A 27,210-nucleotide genomic window follows, 5' to 3' on the forward strand; every position below is an offset into this window, starting at 1 on the left:
CATGAACAAACATTTCATTGATCTCCTAGAATGTACAGAACCAATAAAGGATATTGGAAGGAGCAAGCAAGAAGGGTCAAGTCACATACAAGGGCAGTGCTCTCAGAAAAACACCACAAAGCCAGCTCTACAAAAGATATTAGATTAAATATATTGGTCTCAAGGGAATATAAGAATACCCAAAATAATACAAATAATATATACTTGTCAAGCAAAAGACATCAGAGAAAATGGCACTACAACAAAATTACAGAAATTAGTAAACATTATAATAGTATAATTAGTAATAATTCTCAAAATTAATAGTCTTAGTTCCCCAGTAAAAAACAGAAACTAAAAGATTGGATTTAAAAAGTTAGATTTTTTTTCTCCAAGAAACATATTTTACCATCAAGGACAGACACCACGTTCGGTTAAAAGGATAGAAAATGTAAGCAAAGTAAATGGGACGAGGAAGCAAGCAGGCATAACTATTCTAATCTCTGACAAAATAGACTTCAAAGTAAAACTAATCAGAAGAGATAAGAAAGAACATTTTATAATCATTAGTTGAAAAGTCCATCAAGAAAATATTACAATTTTAACCATCTACACACCAAACATAGGAGCACCCAATTTCACAAAAGATCTATTAGATAGATCTAAAATTAGAGGTTGACCTCAATGCAGTAATTGTGGGTGTTTTCTGCAAATATTGTTTTTATTTCATCAGATGAAATGATGAGATGAGAGATGAGAGCTTGGGCTGAGTCCAGAGCATTTCCTTCTCTGTTCTAATTATCCTTAGGCCTGCACCTGGAAGCTTCAGGCCTCCATACAATCTATTCTTCCAAGCTTTTCTTGGCTGCTGACTGAATTGCTCTGCCTGGCCTCATACTAACTTTGGCAATAATCTGTTCTAATCTTCTGGCTTCTTCTCATTCTCTGGCTCATTCTGTCTTCACCTGTGTCTAGTCTGTTCTCTCTATAACCTGTCTCTGTAAAACTGACCTGTTAAAATTGTCATACACATATACAACCCATTTTTTTTCACTTCTCTTAATTAGCCTCTTCCAGTGTTCTCATGTGAATTGGGCGTATTCTATCTCTGACTCATTCTGTCAAATCTTTCTCTGATTCATCACTTTGTCTGCCCCTCAATTACATGTCACAAACTGTTTCCTTCTACAAACTAACATTACCTTCATCGATAAGGATTAAAGGTATGTACGAAAGGAGTGTTGACATTCCAGCTGGACCACATCCTTGGATATGATCCCTTGCCAGAGCATCCATGTTGCTGGGTTAAAGTTCCTCTTCAGACTCCAACAACTCTCACTAGACCAAAATTATAAAGAGAAAGAAACTCAGGAATGAAATGACATCATGAATCAAATGGATATAGCAGATATCTACTGAGTGTCCACCTAAACACCAAAAGAGAAAAACAAACAAACAACAACAAAAACCCTCTTTTTTCAGTAGTCCATGGAACTTTCTCCAAAACTGACCATATACTAAGACACAAAGGGAGTCTCAACAACATTATAAAAATTGTAATAACATCTTACACACTAAATAACCACTAAAGGAATAAAAGTAGATATTAACAATAGAAATAAAAGAAAGTACAAAAACTCATAGAAGCTAAATAACACACTATTAAAGGAAAATTGGGTCAAGTGAAAAAATCCAGGAGAAAAATTTAAATTTCCTAAAAGGAAATGAAAACAAAAATACTACACACCAAAATCTGTGGATCACAATAAAGGCAGTGCTGAGAGGAAAGTTTATTTTCCACTGAAGTTAATGATATAATATGAGAAGGTAGAGAGTCAATGAAACAGAGTTGGTTCCTTGAAAAGATTAACAAGAATAGCAAACATTTAGTCAAATTAGTCAAAAGAGAAAAAAGACTTTAATAAAGTCAGATCTGAAAAGGGAGTCATTATTGTTAATACTGAAGACATTCACAGAACAATAAAGGCATACTTTAAAAATCTACACTCCATAAATTGCCTAATACCTATCAATTAAGAATTAATAAATTCTATCAAACAAAAAAGCATTCCCTTCTGCAAATTTTATGAATGTTGTTTCTAAAAGTTTGAATGATCCCATTTCCAGTAACCTAAGGACATATCTCCAAAGTTGGGTGTGGTTATTCTTAGGTTGATGGATGGTAACTGATATATGAATTTAGTAAAGGAAGCATCAGAATCCTTCCAGTGCATCATGTATCTCAGTTTTTGGAACTATCATGGCTGGATTTTAACTTACCTGTCTTAAGTGTCCTTTCCCTGCTCAAGTCTTATTATCCTCTTATTGAGGTTATACTTTGGATTCTAGGTACCTACATGTCTACTAGAAAGATAAAACCTGGGAACCCAAGAGTCAAAAGGGGAGTTATTCAGTTAGCCTTAGGCTACCTAGCTCTCTTACTGTATTAATATCTGCCCATGAGAGGCATAATTGTGACAATATGTAGAACTCAGAGAACTTGTCTGAATGTTGGTTTGGTATGTGACATCTTCTAGACTAGTGGTCTCAGCCTTCCTAATGCTGCAACCCTTTAAAGACAATTTCTCATATTATGGTGACCCCCAACCGTAAAATTATATTGGTGCTACTTCATAACAGTAGTTCTGGTACTTTTATGAGTCATAATGTAAATACTTTTGGAGATAGAGATTGGCTCATGGGGTTGAGACCCACAGGTTGAGAACCACTGTTCTAGATAATTCAGGCAATTTTTCAGGTAAACTAATCTATAGCTTTCATCTTTACATTAAAATATTTTTATTCAATCATTTGCAGGCAAATTTCTCTTCTTTGATCTTCAGATGCAGATTACTATCAGTAGGTGCATCGACAGTTGCATAAATGGTGCTTTTCAGTACATACCTTTTATAAATGTAATCACAATATATATTATTACACACACATACTCACATACTTGGAACTTTATAGTAAATCTGTTTACTAAAAAAGTTGTGCTTGTAAGTTAACTTCTCATTGTTGAATGAATCATCAAATTTATGTGGCAGATTACTTCCTTCTTTGGTAGAAGATCGTAGCAATGCATGAATAAAAAGATCTGCACCAAAATGTTCCATTTAACCATTGCAGCCAATGTTTGACACAGTTTGTATTCTTGTAATAATTTCTGATGTCAATTTTAGGCAACTATGTAGCTTATTTAAAATTACTTCTATATTTTGAATTCTAAGACTTTGAGGTAAGATTGAGTCTTGGTTTATAAGAGACTCTAGAAAAGAATTCATTGAAAGTTCAGAGTGACCTTCACCAAGTTCTCATTCATTCTTTTCATTCTCATCCATCCCCAAGAGATCACATTAAAAGTATAAATAACTTTAAAAGTCCTCCAGTCTTGGCAAATTCAAACACACAGAAAGTTCCATCTCTCTAAACTAGTCAATCTCTTTTAAATCTAAAGTCTCTCAACTGTGGGCTCTGGTAAAATCAAAAATAAATTTAATCCTTTCTTACTTTAAGAGGGAAGAACCAGGCACAGTCACAATCATATCAAAGAAATACAAAACTTAAAAAGTGTAAATAACTCACATCCAATATCTGAGATCCAGGAAGAATATTCTGGACTCCTCCAAGGGTTTGGGTCACTTCTTTGGCTCTGTCCTCTGCAATATGTGTAGCTTGTCTTCTGTGCTCTGACTGGCTTCATCCCAAGGCTGCTGCTGTTCCTGGTGATTGTCTCATGGTCCTGGCATCTCCAAAATGCTGGAGTCTATTGCTCCAGCTAGGATTAATTTTCACCAATAGACTCTCCTGTGCTCTTTTCATGGTGCCAAGCCTCAACCTCTCTGCATGTCCCATTACCCCTGGGTCTTCAACTTCTACTGAGGCTGCACCTTCACCAATGGCTTTCCATGACTTCTCACAGTGCCAAGCCTCAGTTGCTTGCCATAATCCCTTCATCCTTCAAAATCAGTACCACCTGGGGGACTCTTACACTATCAGCTTGGGCTACCAGTGTGTGGTACAACCTTGGCCACCTCTGGAACATAGCTTCTGTGTACTGAACTCGAAGGAAACACTTTCAAAAACTTTTCACCTCAGGATGCTGGTCTTTCTTTCACTGCTAATTTCTTCACTTCTGTAGACCAGAATCCAATATCCTAGCAAAGCGAAGGCTTCCCTTTAGTAGTTCTTGTATCTTGTTAACCACAGCTAATTCTTCAGCCTCAGCTAACCAGAACCACGAAATCTTAATTTAAAACAGCAAATGGTCCTGATAGAGTCTTCGAACTTCCCTCTGAAACTCGATAAGCCAGGTCTTCATTGTCTGCACTGACCTCAACATTCTTACCTTCCAAGCTCTCACAGAATAGCTCACAAATTACTGAATACCCAATGGCTTTTCTTGCTTAAAGTTCCAAAGTAACATAGCTGGGCCTATCACAGAAATATCCCATGACTCTAGTTCCAACTTGTCTTAGGGTTTCTATTGCTGTGATGAAACGTCATGACCAAGACAAAATTTGGGGAGAAGAGGGTTTTGCTTGCATTTCCTAGCACTGATCAGCAAAGGAAGTCAGGATAGTAACTCATATGGAGCAGGAACCTTCAGGCAGAATCTGATATAGAGGGTATGGAAGACTGCTGCTTACTGGCTTGCTCCTCCCAGCTTGCTTAGCTTTCTATTTATAGAAACCAGGACTGTCAGCCTAGGGGTGGCACCACCCACAATGGGGCTGGGCCCTCTCCTGTTAATAATTTAAAAAAATGTCTTACAGTTTTATATACAACCTGATGTTCTGAAGGCATTTTCTTAATTGAGATTCTATCCTCTCCAGTGACTACTAGCTTATGCCAAGTTGAATAAAACTATCCAGCACACCTAGTTTAAAAACAAACAAACAAAAAAACAAAAGCAAAAAACTTTTGCTAGGAAGCCATTATGAAATGTCCAAAATTCAAATATCCAAAATTCAGTTGGATAAAAAAATAATAATATTGTGCACAAATCTCAATACATGCTTTTAAAACATGACAAGTTGAGGGCTGCATACAGCCCATGGCCCGGTGTTCATGGACTGTCTCTGTTTACAGTGAACCCACAAGGGTGTGATATGGCTCCTGAACCCAGCTCTTTCAGTCTTCCAATGTGATTTGGGAACCTGTGGCTCTCCTGGAATCCTCTGCACCTTCAGAACCAAATTGGAAGTAGAGAGTCATCTGGCCTCTGGACTGAGCAATTATAGTTTTCAGCCTCTCCAGAGGAAAGACAGCATTGTTATTCTACATGGTGTATCAGACCATATTATGTTATCCAATCTAACGAGTCTTTTAAAAAGTAATTTAAATTTCATTATTTTTTTCCCATATGGTTTTCTTTTGTCCTTATGAAGGCAGTTCTTTACTTGGGCTTTGGTGGAAGTTGTGGGGCAGCACCAGCAAGTCTAAATCATGGTGGGGATGTTTAGTCCTTCTGGGTTTTCTGAGATATATACCTGACTACCTTGCTATGAATGACACAGCTCACTCAGTAATGCAGCTTGATATAGAGCTTGGAGAGCACATAAACATTGGAGACTCTTACTTCAGAAATATGACAGATAGCAGTGGGTTCTGAAACTCTCCAAATGATGACGAACCTATTGATACCCTTGCCCTTGGCAAGTACAATTTGGTACATCTTGGAACCAGGACTGGAAAAAGGTAGATCTTTTTAAAATGTATCTAACTGTTCTATTGGTTGTGTTTTTTCAGAAAACCCTACTATAGGTATGTGGTTACCTTTCAAACTTTGTGACAAGATTTAGGGAAAAGATCATCTGTTATCACTTTAGAAAAATTTATAAAAATTCATTTTCACACTGATGCCTCTGGAAGGAAATGACTGGGACAATGCTTAAAAGGTTAAATAATTCAGTTCAAGAAGACAAAATGAACAAGCACCAGAAGTTCCAACAGAGTAGAGCCAGTCACAGAATCTGAAAAGTTCCAGTAAAGCAAGGGCAGGCAAGCAACCTGTGGGTCATGACCCCTGTAGGTCAAATATCAGATATCCTGCAATTAGATATTTACATTACAATGCCTAACAGTAGCAAAATTATAGTTGTGAAGTAGCAACAGAATAATTTTATGGTTGGGGGGCGGTCCCCGCAACATGAGGTATTATACAGAGTCACAGCATTGGGAAGGTTGAGAACCACTAAAAGCAGTGCAGTGCTAGTAAAAACTACTGTAGAAATCTAGGCTTACCACCCAACCAGGACTCTGCAGCCTTGGGGAGGCTGGAGGAGACAGTCAAATGCTAGGCCCAGCCCTGAGGCAGGTGCCACTACAATGAATGGAGATGTGATGGGAAAGAGACAGTACATGATAGAAGGATGGGAGAGAAAGTTAAGTCAGGTTATTCATCCACTGTGGAGAGAGGTAGAACTGGAGATGCAACTGTGTGAGGAACAGGCAGGCATGAGAAGCCTGCAGAATCACTTGGGGCCACGGTGATGTCCAGGTCTGGGTTGCAAACAAGGGCCATGTCTGTACTGATGTCTGTGGCCCATGTTGCCACTGAAGGCCATCTGGATATTAGTGGTCTGGGCTGATGCTTGAGACCATGTTGATGTCCAGGGCTGTACTGATGCCAGAGGTCTGAATGACCTGTGCTGCCACTGAAAGGTATGGTGATATTCTAGCCCCGAGAGCCACTGAGGGCCATGTCTGTGTCTATAGTCCAGCTGCAGCGGGGGTCTGTGTCAATGTCCTGGTCCAGGTTACCACCAAAGGCTATGCAGATGTCAATGGTCTGAGATGGCACCTGAGATCATGTGGATGTCTAGGGTCCATGCAGCCAGCAGGGGACATACTGTTTTGAGTGGCCTGTGCTGCCACCTGAGGCTATGGTGACATTCAGGCCCAGGCTGCCATTGGTGGTTATGTCTGGGTCTATGGTCCTATAATAGCCAGGGTTTATGATGATGTCTGAGGCCCATGTTACCACCAAAGTCCATGTTGATGTCCCTAGGCTGGGCTACCACCTGAGGCCCATTATTAGTGTCCAAGCACTGTGCCCATTTGGGCCTGCTCATTGCTAGTCATCACACTCAGAAGAGCAGGTCCTACCCACCCCCACTACCTCAACACGGTAGCATAATAGAGTTGGCCCTGGTGAGTCTGAGGAAAAGTGAGTGAAGCCAGCAGGGGAGATGGCACCAAGGGCAGGACAGCAGGAGAACTGGCTCCACTCCTCAGAGACTGTAGGACTTGGTAAAGCAGGTCCCATACCTCGCCTAGGCAGCACAGTAGAGCTGTCTCTCTGGTTGCAGGGATGCAGGTAAGCTATCTCTAAGGACATGAGCTCAGGAAAGCTGTCCCTGCCCTTTGTCTACTGTGTGGTGGCATGGGCACAGGAAAGATGCCACAGGTGGCATCCCCTGACTCATATAACCTGTGACAGACAGGTAGGCTGGTCCTGAGAGCAGGAAAGCTAGCCTTTCCCCTCACAGGCTGCAGCACTTGGGAGAGCTGACCTTGTCCCTTGCCTGGGCAAAGCAAGAAAGCTTGCCCTGCTGGTTCAGGCTCATAAAAACTGGTAGGCTGACCAACTCGGTTTCTAATTAGGTCCAGATCCAGGGCTTTGAATTGTCCAACCCAACATCAACTCCAACTATGAACTGCTAGAGAATGTGAAGGGGCCAGTTCTTCAGAACCAAAGTTGCAGGATCTCCGTGACACAGGGCAACAACAGGATGAGCCCCAGTGAGGTTCCATTATTGATAGTGTAGCAGAAGCCATTGGCTTCAAACTAGACCAATGACTCCCTGCAATGAACATTTGCAAGTAAAACTGTTTGGACAAAAGGGTATATTGTGTGACACACTAGAGCTTCCATGACAAAAAAGTTGTTTTGTTGTTTGTTTTTTATTTTTTTCTATTGGGGGGGGTTGCAAGGGTAGAGGGAAGATATGAAGGGCTAGAGACATAAATGGCACCGGGATACATGATCTGAAATTCATAAAGAATCAATAAAAGTAAAAATAAAATAAATCTAGGCGTATATATCTTCTGTCTAGTGAGGGAAGTCAAAGTGAGAACTCAAAGCAGGAGACTGGAGGGAGGAACTGAATCAGAGATCATGGAGAAATGATGCTTACTGGCTTGTTCCTTGACGTTCATCTCAACCTGATTTTTATAACATTACCCACAATGAACTTTTCAGGTTGTCTGTACCATCTTCACACACACACACACACACACACACACACACGCGCGCGTGCATGCACATATGCACTACAATACCTACTATATTGCCACAATTCGTATATATGAATATATGTGTGTATATTTATGTATATGTGTATACAGTGGCACCTTTGCAGATTAAATGAACCTCTTTTTTTATGAACTATGCAGTTTCAGATCCTTGGTATAGCAATGCAAATTGGACTACTAATATTGTGTACTTTAGAAATATGCCAGGAATTTAGTGACCAACAAAAAGAATGGCAAAATGAATTTGAATTTCCATTTCAAGACTTTGTTTCCAGTTTCAGTTAAATTCTGGGCATTATACAGCAGAGGTAGTAGAACTGTAATAGATCTTCCATCTAAGTTCTTTCATGTCTGAGAACAAACGATATGCTTTTTTGTTTGTCTGCTTGTTTGCTTGGGCTTTTTTCAAGACCAGGTCTTGATATATAACCCTAGCTTTGAGCCAATGATCCTCTCTAGTACTCAGATTATAGGAGTACCTATTGAATTCTTTTAAAGACCCATATTAAAGCTACAAAAATACAACAAATATTTATATATTTACTCCTATATTCCATAAGCCAACAGTTCTCTGCAGCTACACTTTAAAAACGAATTGAGAACAACTTGCAAACATGAGATCCATGTGGACTTCACCACAAAAGGCGCTTGCTTATGTCAGCATAGTATAATAATCAGTCAGGAAGTTAATACCAATACACTATTCTTACATTATTAGTACACTTTAATTTTACCAGTGCTCTCATTAATCATTTTCCTCTTTCCTTCTTTCTTTAATAACCTCCTTCCTTCTTGCATTTCTTTTCTGTGTTGGGATAGAACCCAGGGTTTCCTGCATGCTAAACAAGTGTACCCCTGAATAATTCTCTACTATAATATATTTCTTTAACAGCACAATGCCATTTCTGAGATGGGTGTGGTAGCTGATAGCAATAAACATAGCTCTTAGGAGGCTAAGATGGGGGAGGGGTTGAGTTTGAGGCCGCCATGGGTACATAATGATAACTTGCTTTTTCTTAAAAAAAAAAAAAAAAAGAAAAAGAAAACAAAGAATTTATCAGAACTGAATGTAAGATAAAACACGACATTTAATTATAAAATCTTATCTATCTTTCTTAATCTGAAGTGTTTATTATCTCTCTTTCATGACCTTGACATTTTGAAGCACAAGGAAGTCTACTACTTCTTAAGATCAGATTGAAGTCATATGCTTTCTTACCAGGAATTACACAGAAATGGCCCATGTCTTTCTGAATGCATTCTATCATGAAGCATCACTAGGCACACAAACTCTGATCATCTCGTAAAAGTTTTGTGTACAACTCATGTGTACTTTAAATTACTGTTTTCCTATATGTAATGGGGCTTGGGTTATTCTTAAAGTTAAAGGAAAGGGAGTTTCTGTGTGCAAGAGAAATGGGTGAGCTCTGCTACTTCATCAATTCGGAAAGTACATATAACAGAAAAAAATGTTTAAATAGAAATCTGAAAAGGTTGGCGCTTCAGCTACAAAACTGTTTATCAAGAAACCTGTAGCTCTGAGATTTCTGGAGACAAATCGTAAAGCCTTAGAGAAACAGCTATTCTCCTGTTGACAGCAGCTTCTGGTGAGCTAAAATACCAGAAAATGAGAGTTTCTATGATGTTTTGTGTACATGCTCACTGCTGGCTCACTCTTCAGAAACTCTCTGACAGGATGACAATGTCCTGTGCTATTAGTCATACTTTACAATCAAAAGAACAAATATGCCTGTGTTAAAAGTATGAGTCTTGGCTTCAAGCTACTTTGATCTTCGAGGGGAAAGTCTATTGAAATTGTACAGGTTTTTTGATATATGTTTGTTTGTTTTCCAGAGTTATAAATGTAGTGCAATGGTCCTATCTTGTAGAAGATGGTACAATATTCCTCCTTCCTAGTGCAGTTACAGGAAGACACTGTTCATATTGTGATGGCATTTGCGCTGGCTATTCTTGTCAGCTTGACTCCATCTGGAGTTAGTTAAAACCTAAGGAAATCGGGTACACCTGTGAGGGATTTCTTTCTAAATTAAATCATTTGAAAAGGAAAGACTCACTTTTCATCCATATTTTTGAAGTAGGAAAATACACCTTTAATGCAGATCTTTCAAGCTGGGAAGATCTACCTTCAATCTGGGCCACACTTTGTCCTGGCAGCTAATATAAAAAACACGAAAGAGGGAAGCTCTCACTTTGCGTACTTGCTCTCACTCTTGCTAGCAAGTCCATTCCTTCACTGGCATTAGAGATGACTTCTTTAGAATTCTAACTTACAATGAAGACTAGCTAAGATATATAGCCTTGTGGACTGAACAACTACTGGATTCTTGGACTTTTCCTTCATAGACAGCCATTGTTGGACTAGCTGGACCACAGCCTGTAAGTCATTCTAATTAATCTCATATATATAGTAAATCCCATGTATATTCTTTATATATCTATATAGATATATTCATTCTGTAAGTTTTGTTCCTTTAGAGAACCCTGATAATACTGTAGTGGGTCAATCTGATTCTGCTTGTATTCTAATGCTAAAACTGGTTCCTCAAGATGTGGTTGCCTACCCTCCTTGATCAAGCAGACTCTCACGTGATCAACTGATGCTATGTGAACCTTCTCCCCATTTTAATTGGTCAATAAAAGGCCTGTAATTGGGCAGGGGAGGGAGTAAGGTGGGACTGGAGGTTTGAGAGGAGGTTGCAGGTAGACAAGGAGAGGAGGAACCCAGAGATCTCAGAATGGAGAACAGAAACTGTGTTGCTCTGGGGGAGAGGTTGTGTCTATATTTTCACAGGAAAAGAAAAGCTATGGGTTCCTTCCAAGTTGATAAAAATCAAACATGACAAATCTGAATATCTTGGCTATGGACAAGAAGGAGATTGACAAGATGAACAAGATAGGTAATGTATACACTGATCTCTGTGTAGAGGGACAGCTCTGGGACTGGTTGAGATTTAAACGTTTATATTCAGCTGTGATGGTTTGTATATGCTTGGCCCAGGGAATGGAACTATTAAGAGGTATATGTAGCCTTGTTGGAAGAGGTGTGTAACTGTGGGTGTGGGTTTTAATACCCTCATCCTAGCTGCTTGGATGCCAGTATTCTGCTAGCTGTCTACGGAACAAGAGGTGGAACTCTCAGTTCCTCCAGCCCCATGTCAGCCTGGACACTGCCATGCTCCTTGTCTTAATGATAATGGACTGAATCTCTGAACCTTTAAGCTAGCCCCAATTAAATGTCATCCTTCTAAGAGTTGCCTTGGTCATGGTTTCTGTTCATAGTAGTAAAACCATAACTAAGACAGCAGTCAATAAATGTTATTAGCTACAAAATTCTCATAATTTATTATTACATATCAACCTTTCAGATGGCATAAGTGGAAATTTATATTGCAGTTTGATTATTTGATCAAATTGACTTCTAAGGAAAGACAGTCGTCTTTCTTTATTGTTCTTCTTTAATCTATGCACCCTGCAGGTTCCCTATAAATGTCTTTACCGAACTAAGTATTGCTTGTAAGGCTTGTTGTATATTGCAGAATGAGAGGCCAGAAAGACACCTCTGACAGGATTCACTGTTTTGAATGCTGAGATGCTGGGACTTGCTGTTTCAGCTCTCTGCTTGATTCTAATCTAACTGCATCAAAACTTTTTCCTCTAAAGACTTGCTCCTAGGGCATTCTCAGATCAGCTAGCTCATTCATCCAGCCTTTCAGACTGTTATAGTCAGGACTTTGGCTAAGCCATGAACTTTCTCAGCACATGGAGACCAAGCAACAAATGATGCCAGCTAGCTTTCTTTTGACAAAACCCCTTTTCTAATTTTCTTTGGGACCCCCAAAAGAAATTATTTGTCCAGACTAAGCAGGAAGCAATCATAAGAGGACTGTTGCCTCTGTCCCTTGAGTTGAAGTGGATGGTTTTGGTCATTTTCTGAGTTGAAGATATGTTGTAATTTTAGTGAATGATTTACAAATTAGTAGGGTCTTGGACAGGGAGGAAAAGAAATAGGAAACTTAGACTCAGGAATTTCTGTCTTTCCTCTTCTCTATCCTTCTTTCTTTCTTAGGTAAGAAAAAGGGGGTTGAGAAGAAAAAGGAGATATAGAAATATTATAAAAAGTTAGACAAATAGGGGTAGATTATTGGATCTACCAAACAACATTTTATAGCCATAATCTTACATTGATAGAGATCTTATATTTTGATACAAAATTGAAGTTATATTTTGTTATATTGATATAGAATTTTGTTTATTGATATAGGTTTAAGGTCTTCATTGGTATAAATCTTTGTATATTGATACAAAATTTAATATTAATTTTGTTACAACATAATATAGGTATGTTTCAATTCTTAAGATAGGCATTGTGCCTATGCAACTCATTTAAATATACAAGGTTTGGTCCCAATCCTTTTAATAGCCACTATTAGAAACTGTTTAGGATGATTAAATAATACAAGCCAATAGTCAGTCAATCAAACATATTAGTTAGATATTAGTCTGGATTATGGCAAAAATATACATCTTGGGTTGTACAGATAATATGTAATTTGTTTGTTGTTCAGATATGCTATGAATAGAACATCAGAGATCTGCAGAATATGGCATTTAAAGTTATTTCATTATTAAAAGGTATTTTGACTATGAAACAGGTCTTCTCCTGACAGTACCCCAATTTTACTTCAAAGAAAATGAACATCAATAACCTCTATATGGAGTTGCCTCAGTTGTGGCAAGCTATCCACTGAGCAAGAAATGTTTTAACTTCATCTGCAGACAAAATGCTGTCCTAAAAGGACAAACAGATCCAGGGTAGCTGACTGCTGAGCTCTGCCAAAACTGTGTAAGCTAGTCCTTCATTATTCCTGCTTTACTTAAGTCTGTCAGATGCTCTGGGACAGAAGGTTGAAGATAGTTGCTCCAATATTATAAAGACTGTTGGGGACTGTCTAGGCAGTCAGCTGTCTCTGTCAATTTATTTAATTTTTGAAAGCTGTATTTGTGCTTTCTGTATACTCAAGTAATATTTATCACTTCTCAGGTCTCTGATGGGGTTGAAGATTAGATAGTTATAATCTCACAATTGAAATTAAGTTGTTTAGCATTTAAAAAGATGCTTTAGATTTGAAAAGATGTTCTTATGATGGTAATATGAGTTAAAATAAAAATCCATTTATACAGATTATGTATACTTTTATACAGAACTACAAACTCATTAAGATAGTTAGTTAAGTACCTTATCTAAGTTATAAAGTTCAAACCTTTTAATGTAATTTATACCTAATAATTTTCATAATTGCTTCATAATAGTTCCTACTATAACTATTGTTTATTACTATAAGAGAAAGAGCCTTTTAAATTGGACAAAGGGGGGGATGTAGTGGGTCTGTCTGATCTTACTTGTATTCTAATGCTAAAACTGGTTCCTTAAGATGTGGTTGCTCCAAACTAAGCAGATGCTCACATGCACAAGTAATGTCATGTGAACCTTCTCCCCAATTTAATTGGTCAATAAAAGAAAATAGCCTATGAGTGGGCAGTGAAGAGAGTAAGGTGAGATTGGAGGTTTGAGAGAAGATTGCAGGTAGAGAGGGAGAAGAGAAAAATGGAGAGGAAGAAGCTGCCATGGATCAAAACCTCCATGGCTGGGAGAAATGACAAGTAATAAGGAGCTTTATAGCTGGGGAATAAGTTAGAATGGTCCCAGATCTGCCCAATCTAGGCATTTGCCTTATATACAAAATATCTGAATTTGTGTCTTTTATATGGGATTACTAGGACAATAATTCCAACAACATAATACACCCACAGAAAAACACTGCCCAACAAGGGAAAGTGTGTTGAGATCTGTTTGCTAGGGCCTTGAACAGTGGTAACTGATTTTTCTCCCAGAGCTAGGTGGGGGTGGGGAGCAACCAAACTAAGGATGTATGAAAAAAAAAAAAAACACAAAGAACTCTACTGTTAGGAACTAACTAAAAGTATGTTTTAAAAAAAAATAAAAGAAGCTTAAGTAGAGCTATTCCCCATGGTATTGCTACTAGAAGCTAGCTGAACTTTTTAAACCAACATGTCAGTGTTAGGTGTGGGATACTGCTCTTTAATTGTTGATCAGGAAACAACCCCTAGAGACTGCCAGAACCATACAGGCTGTTGCCATTGTCTTTGGTTTCCCATCAAAACTAGATGGTAAGATTCTTTTACTGAAGACAACACACATTTTAGATGTAAGATTTAAAAAAGGAAAAGAAAAAAGAGGAAGAAGAAACTGGAACTGAACTGAAAGCTTCTTCCTTGTTAGCTAGAATTCCGTGTTGGGAGGTGTTATTCTGGCTATTGTGAAAGAAAGCCACCAATAATCTAACCACGCTATGAACCCTGTGTCTATAAACTAACCTGCTACACTGCCCACACATGCAATAGTGGCAGGACTATTCCAGGGATAAGCAGCTACTTCCTGATTAGGTTGGAGTCCTACTCCATGAGATAGAATCATGCCTTGCACTGTACACAGGCCAAAAATCTATTCTGAGAAATGTCGTGGGCTCTATTAGAAATTCTACTGCTGATATTTTGTTAAACACTGGTGCTGTTGTTGTTCATAGGCTTCATATTTGGATAGGATCATTGGTTGCTTTTCCCCTTTGGAAGATTGCAGCATGACTTCTGGTGCAACTCTGGAAGGATGTTTCCAGGTCAGTTCCAGCTCAGAACCTTCATCTCAAGTGTATGCTATCTTTAGGGACTTACTGTAGCGAGAATTTTGATTTCTTTGAAAAACACAGAAATGTTATATGTTTTCATTTTAATCCCAGGTGTGGGATGTGGGCTGCTTCAGACTGTAGCAGCTGACTATGTGTTTGCCTCAAGCTCTAACAGAGGTGTGATTTTGCCAACTGCAGATAGTTTCTGTGATTGTGTGGTATTTGAAATTCTGGGGACTTTTCAGAGGGTCCTGAGGGCTGGTGTGAGTTGTTGGTTTCTGCTTGCTTGGTGTTGCTCACACCTCGTTAAGTAGTAGAGCACAAAGAAGAAGAAGAAATTAGATATCTTGATGGTGAAAATCAAACTTGCCCCAAGGAACTTGATGCCCCTAATCAGCAGAAAATAGTCTAACAATAACTTTGCCTCCTTACTCCTTTATCCTTCTTTCTCAATTATCTGGTCTTATGGGATTGAAAGGATGGGAAAGGGGTGGAGAAGTGTGGAAGAAAGAAGAATCCAAAAGGTAGCCAAAGTTTGGCTCCAACTTACCTTCTACTTCTGGAGAACAACAAAGAGTAATAAACAGCAATGACCTATGATGTTTGGGAAGTCTTCTGGACAGTCTTGACCAACAACTGAAGAAGAGATTTCTTAGGCATAGTATTGGGGATTTTGCTAGATGGCTCTTGGATAGAGCATTGTCAGCTTAGGTAAGAAAATTTCATTTAAATTATGTATAATTTGACACCAGTGGATTTGCATTATAGGCATTTTAGGTAGATAAGTAATAGTATATGGCTCCTTATTCACTTTTCAGACATCCTTGCAGGGTATTTTTGTTTTTGTTTTGTTGGTTACTTACCTTCCTTATGTACTTGTCTTGCTTCACCTCATTAGAATCCTCCCCACCTTCATACTTTCCTATCGGACTGCTTGTAGCCTGGTATTTATGTTCTCTACTGTTCCTCCACCCAAGCAACCCCACACTCATCCATTTTTACTTTCTGGTTTCTGCAGTTGCTCCATAATATGTGCTCATATGTGGAGATTTGAAGCTAGTAACTTAGATGAGAGAGAACATTTATCTTTCTGGGTCTGGGTTACTTCTCTCAATGTAATCTTTTCTAGATCCATTCTCTTACCTGCAAATTTCATGATTTCATTTTTCTTTGCAGCTGAATAATAATTAACAGTGTATGTGAACCTCATTTTCATTACTCATTTATCATGTCGAATATATACACACATACAATATACAATATATATTGAAGTATATAAGGACTGATTCCATAACCCATTGTAAGGAGAGCAGCAATGAACATGGCTGTGGAATAGGATGTCTAGTCCTTTGGGCATAAACCAGGAAGTGGTATAGCTGGGTCATACAGTATATTTATTTTTAGTTATTTTTAAGACTCTCCACAGTGATTTTCAGAGTAGTTGTACAAATTAACACCACCACCAACAGTAAAGCGGGGCTTCCTTTCTCCACATACCCTCCAGCATTTGTTATTGAGTCTTTTGTTGATCTTTGCTATTAAGACTGTGGCAAGATGAAACCTAAAAGGTTGTTTTTATTTCTATTTTCTAATTTCTAGGGTTGATGAACATTTTTGAAGTATCTATTAGCCAGTATACTTTTTTTCCATTTGCAGAATCTTTATTATTGCTGATGATGTCAGAGTCAAAATCACAACCTGATTAATAAATGACATTGAAGTTTACTTTAGTATATAGGCAGCTAAAAATGATCTTTTGGTTGGTAAGCCAAGAACATTCAAGGAAAAAAAATCACTGAAAGTGAAAAAAAATACATGAAAAAAATTACAAGATCTTATAAGCAATCATTATTCTATTGGTAATTGAACCTTAAATGTCATCAAATAGTTCTTGCTTTTCAGAATATAGCTTTCGCTCCTATTAGACCATTTACATTTCTTAGTGAAATCATCATAGTGAAATGCACAACATGACCCTCTGCTCCCTTAAGTTCATTCCAAAAGAACAGAGCATGAGTATATGTGATCACTGAGGATAGAAAGCACATTTTACTCCTTCCAGTCTGTGTGCTTCTGAAAGCCTCCCTTCTATAATAGAGTTAATATTCTCATTCGCTGTGAACTAACACTTTAAAAAGTAAACAAACCAGATTCCAACTTTTATCCACAATTCTAAATCTATTCTTAATACACACAGTTTCACATCTTATTATTTGATGTTTTTTCCCTGACCCAGAAGCCAAGGATAAAATGAAATTCCCCCCTTCTTATTAAAAATGGAGATACTATTAGTCTCATTGTTTCATAAACACACAATCTCATAGAATGTGGACCATTTAACTCCTTGTGTATCTTGTATAGGGTAGTGCAGGTGTAGATGTGCATGAGTGTATGTGTGCTTGGGTAAGTAAGAGGCAGACATCATCAGGTATCTTCCTCTATTGTTCTGCAACTCACAGTTTGGAGTTTTGAGGCAACAACTTTCACAGAATGCAAAAGTCACTGCTTGGTTAATGTCGCTGGCTAGAAAGCTCTCTGATGATTTGCCTGTCCCTGTCTCTACCTGGCTTCTCTTGGTCTAGGCTCCCAGACGCACTCCATCACAAGTATAGCTTTTATTTGGGGTAAGGCTAGCAAACTTGGGTCTTCATGGTTTTATGGCAGACATTGTCCATACTGACTATACCCCAGATTCCTGTAATCCCTTTGAATAATCATCCAAGTACAAATAAAACAGTTTTAGAATTGTCCCTAGACATTTTCATATCAAGATTTTACAAAAGTCGCAAGAGCACATTGAGAGATCACACAGTATTTCTGTGCCTTTAACATTTTAACTTCATATGTGGACAATAAAACTTTATATATTTATAGTATAGGACATGTTGTTTTGAAATATGTATGCATTACAGACTGACTAAATCAAGCTAATTACCATAAGATATTATTTCCTGTACTTTTCGGACAGAGACCATTGTCTTCTCAGATTGCTCTAATTTTCTTTCTTTTGGCAGAATAATGTACTTTTCTCCTTTTGAGTGAATAGAGCTGAATTGCCCATTTGTGCACATTCTTTCATGTAGCTAAGATTAATCAGTGGAGATTCAGATGTTAAACTTCACCAGCAATAAAATAGAGTATAAGTCTATGAATGTCAGAGATAATCACAATATACTTGACAGTGGGCTTTCAGAAGGCATGCCACAATCAAGTCTTTGTGCCTTAGAGAAATTAAACTTTCATTATATACTATACTCTAAATAGTAAATATGTATATGTAAATTCTCACATTTTCTTTTTTATCTATTTATTTTTTCCATTTTTTTAAAAAAAATGGGTATTTCTTATTTACATTTCAAATGTTATTCCCTTTCCCGGTTTCCTGTCTATCAGCCTCCTAATCCTTCTTCCTCCCTTTCCCCCACATTTTCTTAAGAAATTGGCTTAATATGACATGTAAGCCTCCCAATCAGGATTCAATCCCTGTAACACACATAAAAGAAAAACAAAAAGAACCCTGAAAGATTTTCTCTGATCTACAGAAATACATACATTTATGCACAAACACACATACACGCACACGCACACACACACACACACGACATATAAAATTTACAAGGATAAGTACTTTTAAATTTAATTATATAGTTACATGTGTCCTCATAATTTATGAAACTTATCTCAAATAAAAATTTGTAGAGCAAATCCATACATGCAGTCGTTGGCGCTATCTCTTTCAGGGTGAATGAATGATTAATGCTTTTCTACTCTGATTCTTTATAGGTATCCACACATTTCTAAGAACAGCATTCCTAAATTTACCTATTCTGATTATTTATTCAAAGGCATAGCAGGTATCCATCTAAGAAAGTTAACAGATTTGAACTTACACATGATTTAAGCTTATATTCAATTATCTCAAGATAATTTTGAGTCACTCTCTTACTGAGTTAATATGACATCAATCTTAGCCTTTGTGGGAATGAATTTTTGCTGATTCATTATGCCTCAGAAGTGCCAAGGTTTGTGATAAATAATATATGGTGAAGATTAAGAAATGGGCACAGGCTGTCTTCAACTCATCTGTCCTCAAATCAGGAGAGATATAGATCTCCTTCTGAACATGACCTTCAAGACCAGCACCCTCTTTTACTGTACCCATGAAGCCCATAGGACTATGTCTGATAAAGCCCAGCAGGTTATAGATACTAAAATTTTGCTACTTCCTCCTTATATTCTACAGTGTATCTCTCACTGAGTGGTTTGTTAATTGAGCAACACCTTAAAAAGAAACAAGACTTCATTTGTAGCATCCGTACATGTCTGTGGTGTAAACACTTCTACCATAGCAATTTCAAGATGTTTATACAAAGTCACTGAGCACAGCAGGTGCACAATTAGATCTTAAGATTGCTATGAATTGGATCCTTCACATCACTGTGTATATTCCATTCTCTTTTCTCACTACATCTCTCACAGGTCCCCTGAAGGCTCCTAAGGAAAAACCAGAGGAGGATATTGTCCTGTTCTACACAATTTCTCCACTCCTTTGAATAAAACAAAAATTCTGACCTAGCCCCGCGTTCTGTTTTTTTTTTAATTTTATTTTTATCTTTGGAACAAAAGATACAAATATTTGCAATACATTCTATGTTAAATATTTCAATAATTTAAATAATATTAAATATTGTTTTCTTGAGTCAAGGAGCAAATGGTTAGTTGCTTGAACAAAGAAATATATGTGGAAAGAGACTAAATCTATTCAATCATTCTGTCATAAAGTGCTATGATAAAAAGTTCAAATGTTTCAGCACATAAGTGAGAATATTATATTTTGAAATTTTTAGAGCATTTCCATTTGTGTAAATATTGAGATTAATATCCAGAAGTCTTTATTCATATCTTAGGCCCATTCCCTGAATGTGCAGTGTAGATTTTTATTTTGTTTTGTTTGTCTACCTACCTATCTATCTACCTACCTACCTATCTACCTACCTACCTACCTACCTACCTACCTACCTACCTACTTACCTACCCATCTATCTATCTATCTTTCTATCTATCTATCTATCTATCTATCTATCTATCTATCTATCTATCTATCTATCTATCGCAATCCTCTTGTCAAATGTATAGTTAGCAATGATTCTCTACCTCTCTGTGGGCTTTCTCATCATCTGATTGATAATCTCTTTAGCTATGCAGAATCTTTTGGGTTTTAGAAGTACTACATGTCAAGTGTTGGCATTAATTCTTGGGCAACTGAAGTTCTATTCAGAAAGTACTTCTTGACACCTGAATTAGATAGGGTACTGCCTATGTTTCCTTCTAGCTGCTTCAGTCTTCGACAGTTCTTGTTTAGGTCTTTGATCCATTTGGAGTTAGCTTTTGTACAAGATGATAAATAGGGTACAGTTTCTCTCTTCAGCACAGGGACATCCAGTTTTCCTAGCACCACTTATTGATTATAGTTTCTATTCTCCAGCTTATGTTTTTGAAATCTTTGTCAAATATTAAATGACTGGAGTTATGTGTACTCATGTATAAATCTTCAATTTCATTTCGTTGCTCTAGATTTCTTCTTCTTCCTTTAATTTTTTTTGGTGCCAATACCATATCATTTTTATTATCATGTAATTTTTATTGAGATCTGGAAGAGTAATCCTTCTAGCACTGTCCTTTTGCTTAGAATTTTTTTTTTAATTCAGGGTCTTGGTTTTGTATGAATTTTAGGATACTTATTTCTCTTTTTGTGAAGAGTGAGATGGGTATTTTAATGTGATTGCATTGAATATGGTCATTTTCACAATATTAATTCTTTCTACTAATCCATGACATGAGTCATGGATTAAAAAAGCTGGTTGGTTGTGTAGATAAACAAGATTAACAGACTTTTGGCTCAACTTATCAAGAGAAAAAAAGAGAGGACCCTAGTTAACAGTAATCAGAAATGAATGAGGAAACATTACAACAGACACCAAAGAAATTTAGAATATTATAACAGATTCTCCAGTTTTTACATGAATTCTGTTTTGAATCCATCTGGAGTGTGTGTGAAGCTTTTTCTTACTATTTTAAACTCCTCATTTTTCCAGGATCTGTTAAGACTATTGACTTCTTGATTTAATATAAATGGTTTAGTTAAACCTAAAATTTCATCCATTTCTGTTAGTTTTTTCAGTTTAATGAAGTAAAGGTTTTTTAAAATATTTAATTATTGCCAGGTGTGGTGCACACCTTTAATCCCAGGTCTCAGGAGGCAGAGTCAGTGAATCTCTGTGAGGTTGAGGCCTAAGGCTATTTAGGAAGACCATATCTTAAAAACAATAAGCAAACAAACAAAAACCCTTTTTATGTGACTTTTTTTCTTGAATATTTCAGTATATTTTCTTTGTTCCTTAGACTTAGTGTTTTAACTATGATATAATGTAGGGGTTTTCTTTTCTGGTCTTAACTGGTTGTTATTCTGTTATATATATATATATATATATATATATATATATATATATGTATATATATATATATACATATACATATATATATATATATATATCATTGTGTCTTTTCTTTGTTTTTGGAAGTTATTTTTATGATCTTGTTGAAGATCTGGTCTATGTATTGATTTGTGTTCTTCTACATTATTTCTTTCTATAATTAGATTTTTTTTCATGGTATTCCACATTGTCTTCTCGTCCTGATATTCAATCTCCTTCTGGAGCCTTTCTAATTGTATAGCTTTCTTTTTAGTTTTCTAGTTGGGTTACTGGGTTTTTCAATTCCATCTTCATTTCAGCTTGAGATCTCTTCACTGTTTCCATCTCCCAAATGAATGTCATTCTTAAGTACTTCAATGTTTCCATCTCCTGAGTGAGTGTCATCTTTAAGTCCTGGATTGTCTTCATCATTTCCATTGTATTTTCTTTAAAATTACTCAGAATTGACCATACCTGGCTGCCTGGCAGCCAACCACTAGGTTTTTTTCAGGAGCCTCCCTTCCTGTCCCTGGCCCACAGGGCTTCCCTCCCATCACATTCAACACCTCTAACGGTCCATATCATGTACACCCTTCTCCAGAGCCCATCCTTACAAGTCTGTCTGTTCTTTCTCTCCATTCACACTCTGTATCCTGAGATCCATCCCCATATTCTTGGATTGGTATGGTCAAAATTGGCTGGGGTCAGATTCATCCTGATCTAGGAGCTTGTAACTGATGTGTGGAAGGGAGGATCGGGAGGATCAGAAGGACTCATGAGGCTAGATGCTAGGGAAATGTGTACAGGATTTAGCTGGGTGAAGAGGTTGTTGACATATTTTTTTGAAATTCAAATAGAAAACATCAAACTCTTGGCTACTAGGGAAGGGGAAGTTGTTGTCTTCTGTGGTGTAGACTGAAGTTGCCATACTTTCAGGAAATAGCTCCGCATCCATACCCATATGGATAGCACTGGTTTAACTCAATGGGTCCCAAAATAAAAACAAAACAGAAACCAACAAGACTTTTGGGGTGAAAGTGGGAGGGGTTGTTTAGAGATAGGAGTGGCTGGTAGGAGATGATAAGATAAGATAAGATAAGATAAGACAAGATAAGATAAGATAGGATAAGATAAGATAAGGGTGAGTATGATCAAAATAGACTATCATGAAACCAAGCATCTGACTTTCAAAGTTCATCATATCCACTGTAATATAGCAAGAGATGAAGCCCAGAATTGCCTACAGTAAGCTAAGGAGTTCTATTTTAGAAACCTCCACGTGGCACATGGCTAAAGCTAGATCCTTGATTTGCCACAGAGAATACAGGAGGAGTCAAGTTTGAAGCAAGATTAGAGATTAGCAAAAAGATAGTTTAGTATCGACTTCAACATGGGAGTTAATAGACAGGCATTCTGAGAAAGAATAGAGCAAAATGCACCCATTAGTGTAGGTAAGGGCTTTTTAAGGTCAGTCACACTTAAGTGACTTAGTATTGATATATACAATTTTGGTGGCTATCAAATCATATCTTAGGAGGTTGCTAATAAACTTTTTTCTCTTTTTTTCAATTATGAGATTATAGGATAGCTGTGGAGATGGCTAGGATGGGGTCATAATCTGATAAGACAAAACCACCTGTCATAGAAGTTGAACAGAGAACTAAAATATGGGTATTGCTGTAAATAGAGTTCCTTTTGAGATTCTTAGGAAATTGTAGATTTACAAGTAGGAAATGAGAAGGCCATATTTGTCCTTGAGTATACATCCCTGTATACAAGGAACAATGTTTCTGTGTAGCTAAAATCTTAACAGCTTAGAAGGCTTCTTTCAAAGTGAGGGGCTCCTTTCCCATCCATCTCATACCCCTTTATGTTTTCTCATAAAGAGAAAACATATCCTATCCTTCCTCACCATGATGGTTTATCCCTTTTGGTTTAACTGCAGGAAGATGGTGCTGGCTGGCCAAACAGGCAATTTAATTGTAGCGCCTGCACTACCATCTGGAACCTAGAATTATCCACATGGTCTGAATCAAGACTTTGAAAGAACGAATGAGCTTTCCTGTACTTCTCTTTCTGTTGGTTTTGTCTCTGGCCTTTGTTATATATTATAACATGTTATAATTACATGGTATATATTCCACATCACCTGAATCACGTACAATGGCCAAGGTCCTGAAACTTCTTGTTAATTGTCATTCCCAGTGTGCATACTCTGAATTGTTTTCCTGGGCAACTGACCCTTCACATATAGGACCTTGATCCTCACCAAGCCAGAAATTGCCATACCCTTTGAGACTTCCTCTTCACTCAGGGACAAGCCTTAACAGTCAGGCTTTTGGAACCATTTATCCCCAACCAATCACCCACTTTTCCAGGACTTCTCATAAAAGGGTCACCAGAAGACTTTTTGATGATCCAAATAGAACAATTGTTAAATTCTTGTTTTTATTTTGTTGGTTGTTTTTGTTTGTTAATATAGTAGCATTGTTTCTATCCTCCAAAGAAGTTCTGTAGCAGGGAGAATACACAGGATAATGCCAATTGAACAAAAAACAGAGTCATTTCACTAAATTCCAGAGCTAGAAGTAGGCAAAGTCAAAACGTAGCTCTTATCAACCAATTACATTATAGACTTTTCAGGGCCCAGGAAAGCTTTAAAGGGTATTTATTACAGACACTTGGCTGACATTCCTGTAGATGACATTCCCCCTCCTTTTTATCATCCACTCATGCCTCTGCAGATTTACTTTAAAGACTGCTGCCTTCTGCCTACCCTAGCCCCTCCTCTGAGTTCGTATCCATTCCTATGTACTCAGGCTCTAGGTGTGAACCCAGGATCTAGTATGGCTATAGTTCTTCTCTGTCACACCTTTCAGCCAGCACTCTCACCCATCTTTGAACCCTTATGACTCCTCATAGAAGCACAAAACTGCTCTTAACTAGGAATGCAGCAGCCTCCAAACTTGGATAGGAAGCAAAGTGGGCAACAGCAACCAAACAACAGAACACTCATGTAACAAAGGTGAGACAAATATCCATACCAATAATCTCCTCAAAAGCCAGAAATTGAGGTACATATATCCCAGAACGAAAACAGGAACATAAATAACCAAAACAATGTCTCTAGAACCCAGTGGATCTAATCAACTAAAGGCACAGACACAATTCCATATATAAACAGAAAACTGATTTTTGATGAAGTAAAAAAAAAAAACACCAGAGAAAAGATAGCATCTTCAACAAATACTGCTAGTCAAACTGCATAGCTATATGTTGAAGAATTAAAATAGATTCACATCTAACACCCTGTAGAAAAACTCAACTTGAGAGATTAAAGTCCTCAAGGTAAGAGCAGATAAGAGAGAAAAGTAGGAAATACTCCTGAATTTATTGGCATAGGAAATAACTTTCTGAAAAGACAACAAAAAAATACAGGCACTAAGACCAACTTCATGAAGCTAAAATGTTTCTGTACCACCAAGGTCACCATCATTCAAGCAAAGCATACCACAAAGAATAGAAAAGATCTTTACCAAGTATATATCTGATAGAGCATTAACATCTAAATATAGCAATAACTAAAAACCTGAATAAGAATCAAAGAAGTAAATGACCCATTAAAATGACGTATAGAATAAAATAGAAAGTTCACAAAAGATTAAACACAAATGACGGAGAATATTCTTTAAAATATTCAGCATCCTTAGCCATTAGAGAAATACAAATTAAAACTACTTAGATAATTTATCTTACTCTAATCATAGTGGACAAGATCAATAAAAAACCAATAATAATCTATGCTGGAAAAGACGTGTGAGCGAAAACTTATAAAGTCCCTATATAAGTCAATGTGGAGGTTCCTCAGAAAGCTGAAAGTTGATCTACCACAATACAGCTATTCTACTCTCAGCCATGTACACAAAGGACTCACGGCAGAAATACGTGCTCATTCATGCTTGTCCTGATTCAGTCACAATATCCAGAAATTGGAAACAGCTTAAATGTCCATCAACTGGTGGAAGGATAATGAGAATGGGGTACTTTAAAATTGGTATGTTTTTCAGCCATTATGAAAAAAAATGAAGTTAGGAAGTTCATAGGTAAATGGATGAAACAAGAAACAAATATCTTGAGTCAGGTAATCCAGACCAACAAAATCAAATATTACATGTTTTGCCTTATATGTGGATGTTACCTTTTAAGTTTTGGATGTTACTTTTTAAGCTTATGTTTCAATCAAAATAAACACAGAAGTTAGGCAGCTAGTAAGGAACCAAGAGGGGAAGAAGAAGGGAATTTTCCAAGGAAGAAAAAATAGAATATACTGTTATAAAGAGATGATGTGGACACTAAATGAAGAGAATTAAATGGGATGGGGATGGGGATGGGAGGACAGGGTAAAAGAGGGAATATGAGAAGCAAGAAGTAATACTAAAGTCCTCTTGAAAACCTATATTGAGACCTACTATTCTATAAACCTCCTAAAATATATACATTTATAAAAGAAACCTAAATAAAGTCACTGTGTAATGAGTGAGACCATGTCCCAACTAGCTGTCTTACGCCACCAAATAAAATCTCCAGTGTCAGGAATAGATTATATCTTGTTGAGTTATTGGTCAAAGAGACAACAGGCTATTATGAAAGATATTGATTACCCTATACAACCTGAGGGTAAGGGTCAGTGGCTGAAGACATTTCTTACTTATATAATAAAACATAGAGAAATCAAGCTGGTGCCCAAGTAGAAGCTTTATCCCTACTGACAAGTATTCACGGTGCTGGAACGTATTCTGTGTGCTACTGGAATATCAAGAGAATATCACTATTACCCAGCTATAAACCCTGCAAGCTACAACAGTAACATGTCTGCAAAATATACTGATATGATTGTGGTACAAAATGTTATGGGAATAAGCAACCACTTCAGCATTTCTTTTTTTAATTTAAGGTCCACTCCACATAGAACACATACTAGACCCTGTCATGAGACTTGATAGGTCACAGGTCCTAGGAAAAACCTACTGTTTTTATTCTGCTAAATTAGGAACATAGCAACAAAAGCACATTACTATACTCGTAGTTCCATGCCTCGCTCAGCTGACACTAGAGAAGTTTCCTTTCGAGGTAGATGTTAATTAACATAGAGACTCATAACTAGACAATATGTAGAGAGTGACAGACTGTGGCGCACTCATGCCTGAATGAAATGTCTTTATCAGACACTTTCTTTCAAGGCTCATGGTTCTACAGACAAACAGATTGTAAGGGTCAGAAATGGTGGATGATTTCAAGGAAACAGCATCATCCAGACGAAACAGGGCTGATACACATATGACTCATAGATACTCTGACAGCATCACAAAATTGCATAGGTTTAAGCCAGACTAAGGGGGAGAAGTGGCCCCTAACCAAGAAGTTATTTGCAATTGATATCTGCTTGGAAAAGGAAAATCAGTTTTCTCATTCCAGAACAAGCCCCATTCCCAGAAGTATTTGGCCAACACAAAGCAGACACCATGGTTTTGTTCGTGTGTTTTGTTTGTTTCTTTGTTTGTTTTTATTTTGGTACTTTTTATGGTTTTCAACCAGGAAAGCAAAGCATGGATCTCCTGCAAATACACTATGCCCCAAGGTCAGCTAAGAAGCCTCTTAGAAACATTTGGGTTGCATCTCTACCTGGTCCTTGCAAGCAATTTCCATTATTATCTCATTCTTTGGTTTAGTCAGTGAAAATGTCAAAGCTTTCTTTTTTTTTCACCAACAGGTGC

General features: G+C 37.3%; 1 protein-coding gene across 1 annotated transcript in view; it reads right to left on the bottom strand.

The window, feature by feature from the left end:
* Positions 1-27,210, bottom strand: part of LOC147994878 (uncharacterized) — a 60,062-nt gene that overhangs the window by 14,030 nt on the left and 18,822 nt on the right. Inside the window, exon 2 of the mRNA XM_087659543.1 lies at positions 3,565-3,672. Coding sequence (XP_087515669.1) covers positions 3,565-3,672 — 108 coding nt within the window. The remainder of the gene's footprint in view (positions 1-3,564; positions 3,673-27,210) is intronic.

Source organism: Rattus norvegicus, chromosome 4 (genome assembly GCF_021556685.1).
Source record: "Rattus norvegicus strain SHRSP/BbbUtx chromosome 4, alternate assembly SHRSP_T2T, whole genome shotgun sequence".
Taxonomy (NCBI): domain Eukaryota; kingdom Metazoa; phylum Chordata; class Mammalia; order Rodentia; family Muridae; genus Rattus; species Rattus norvegicus.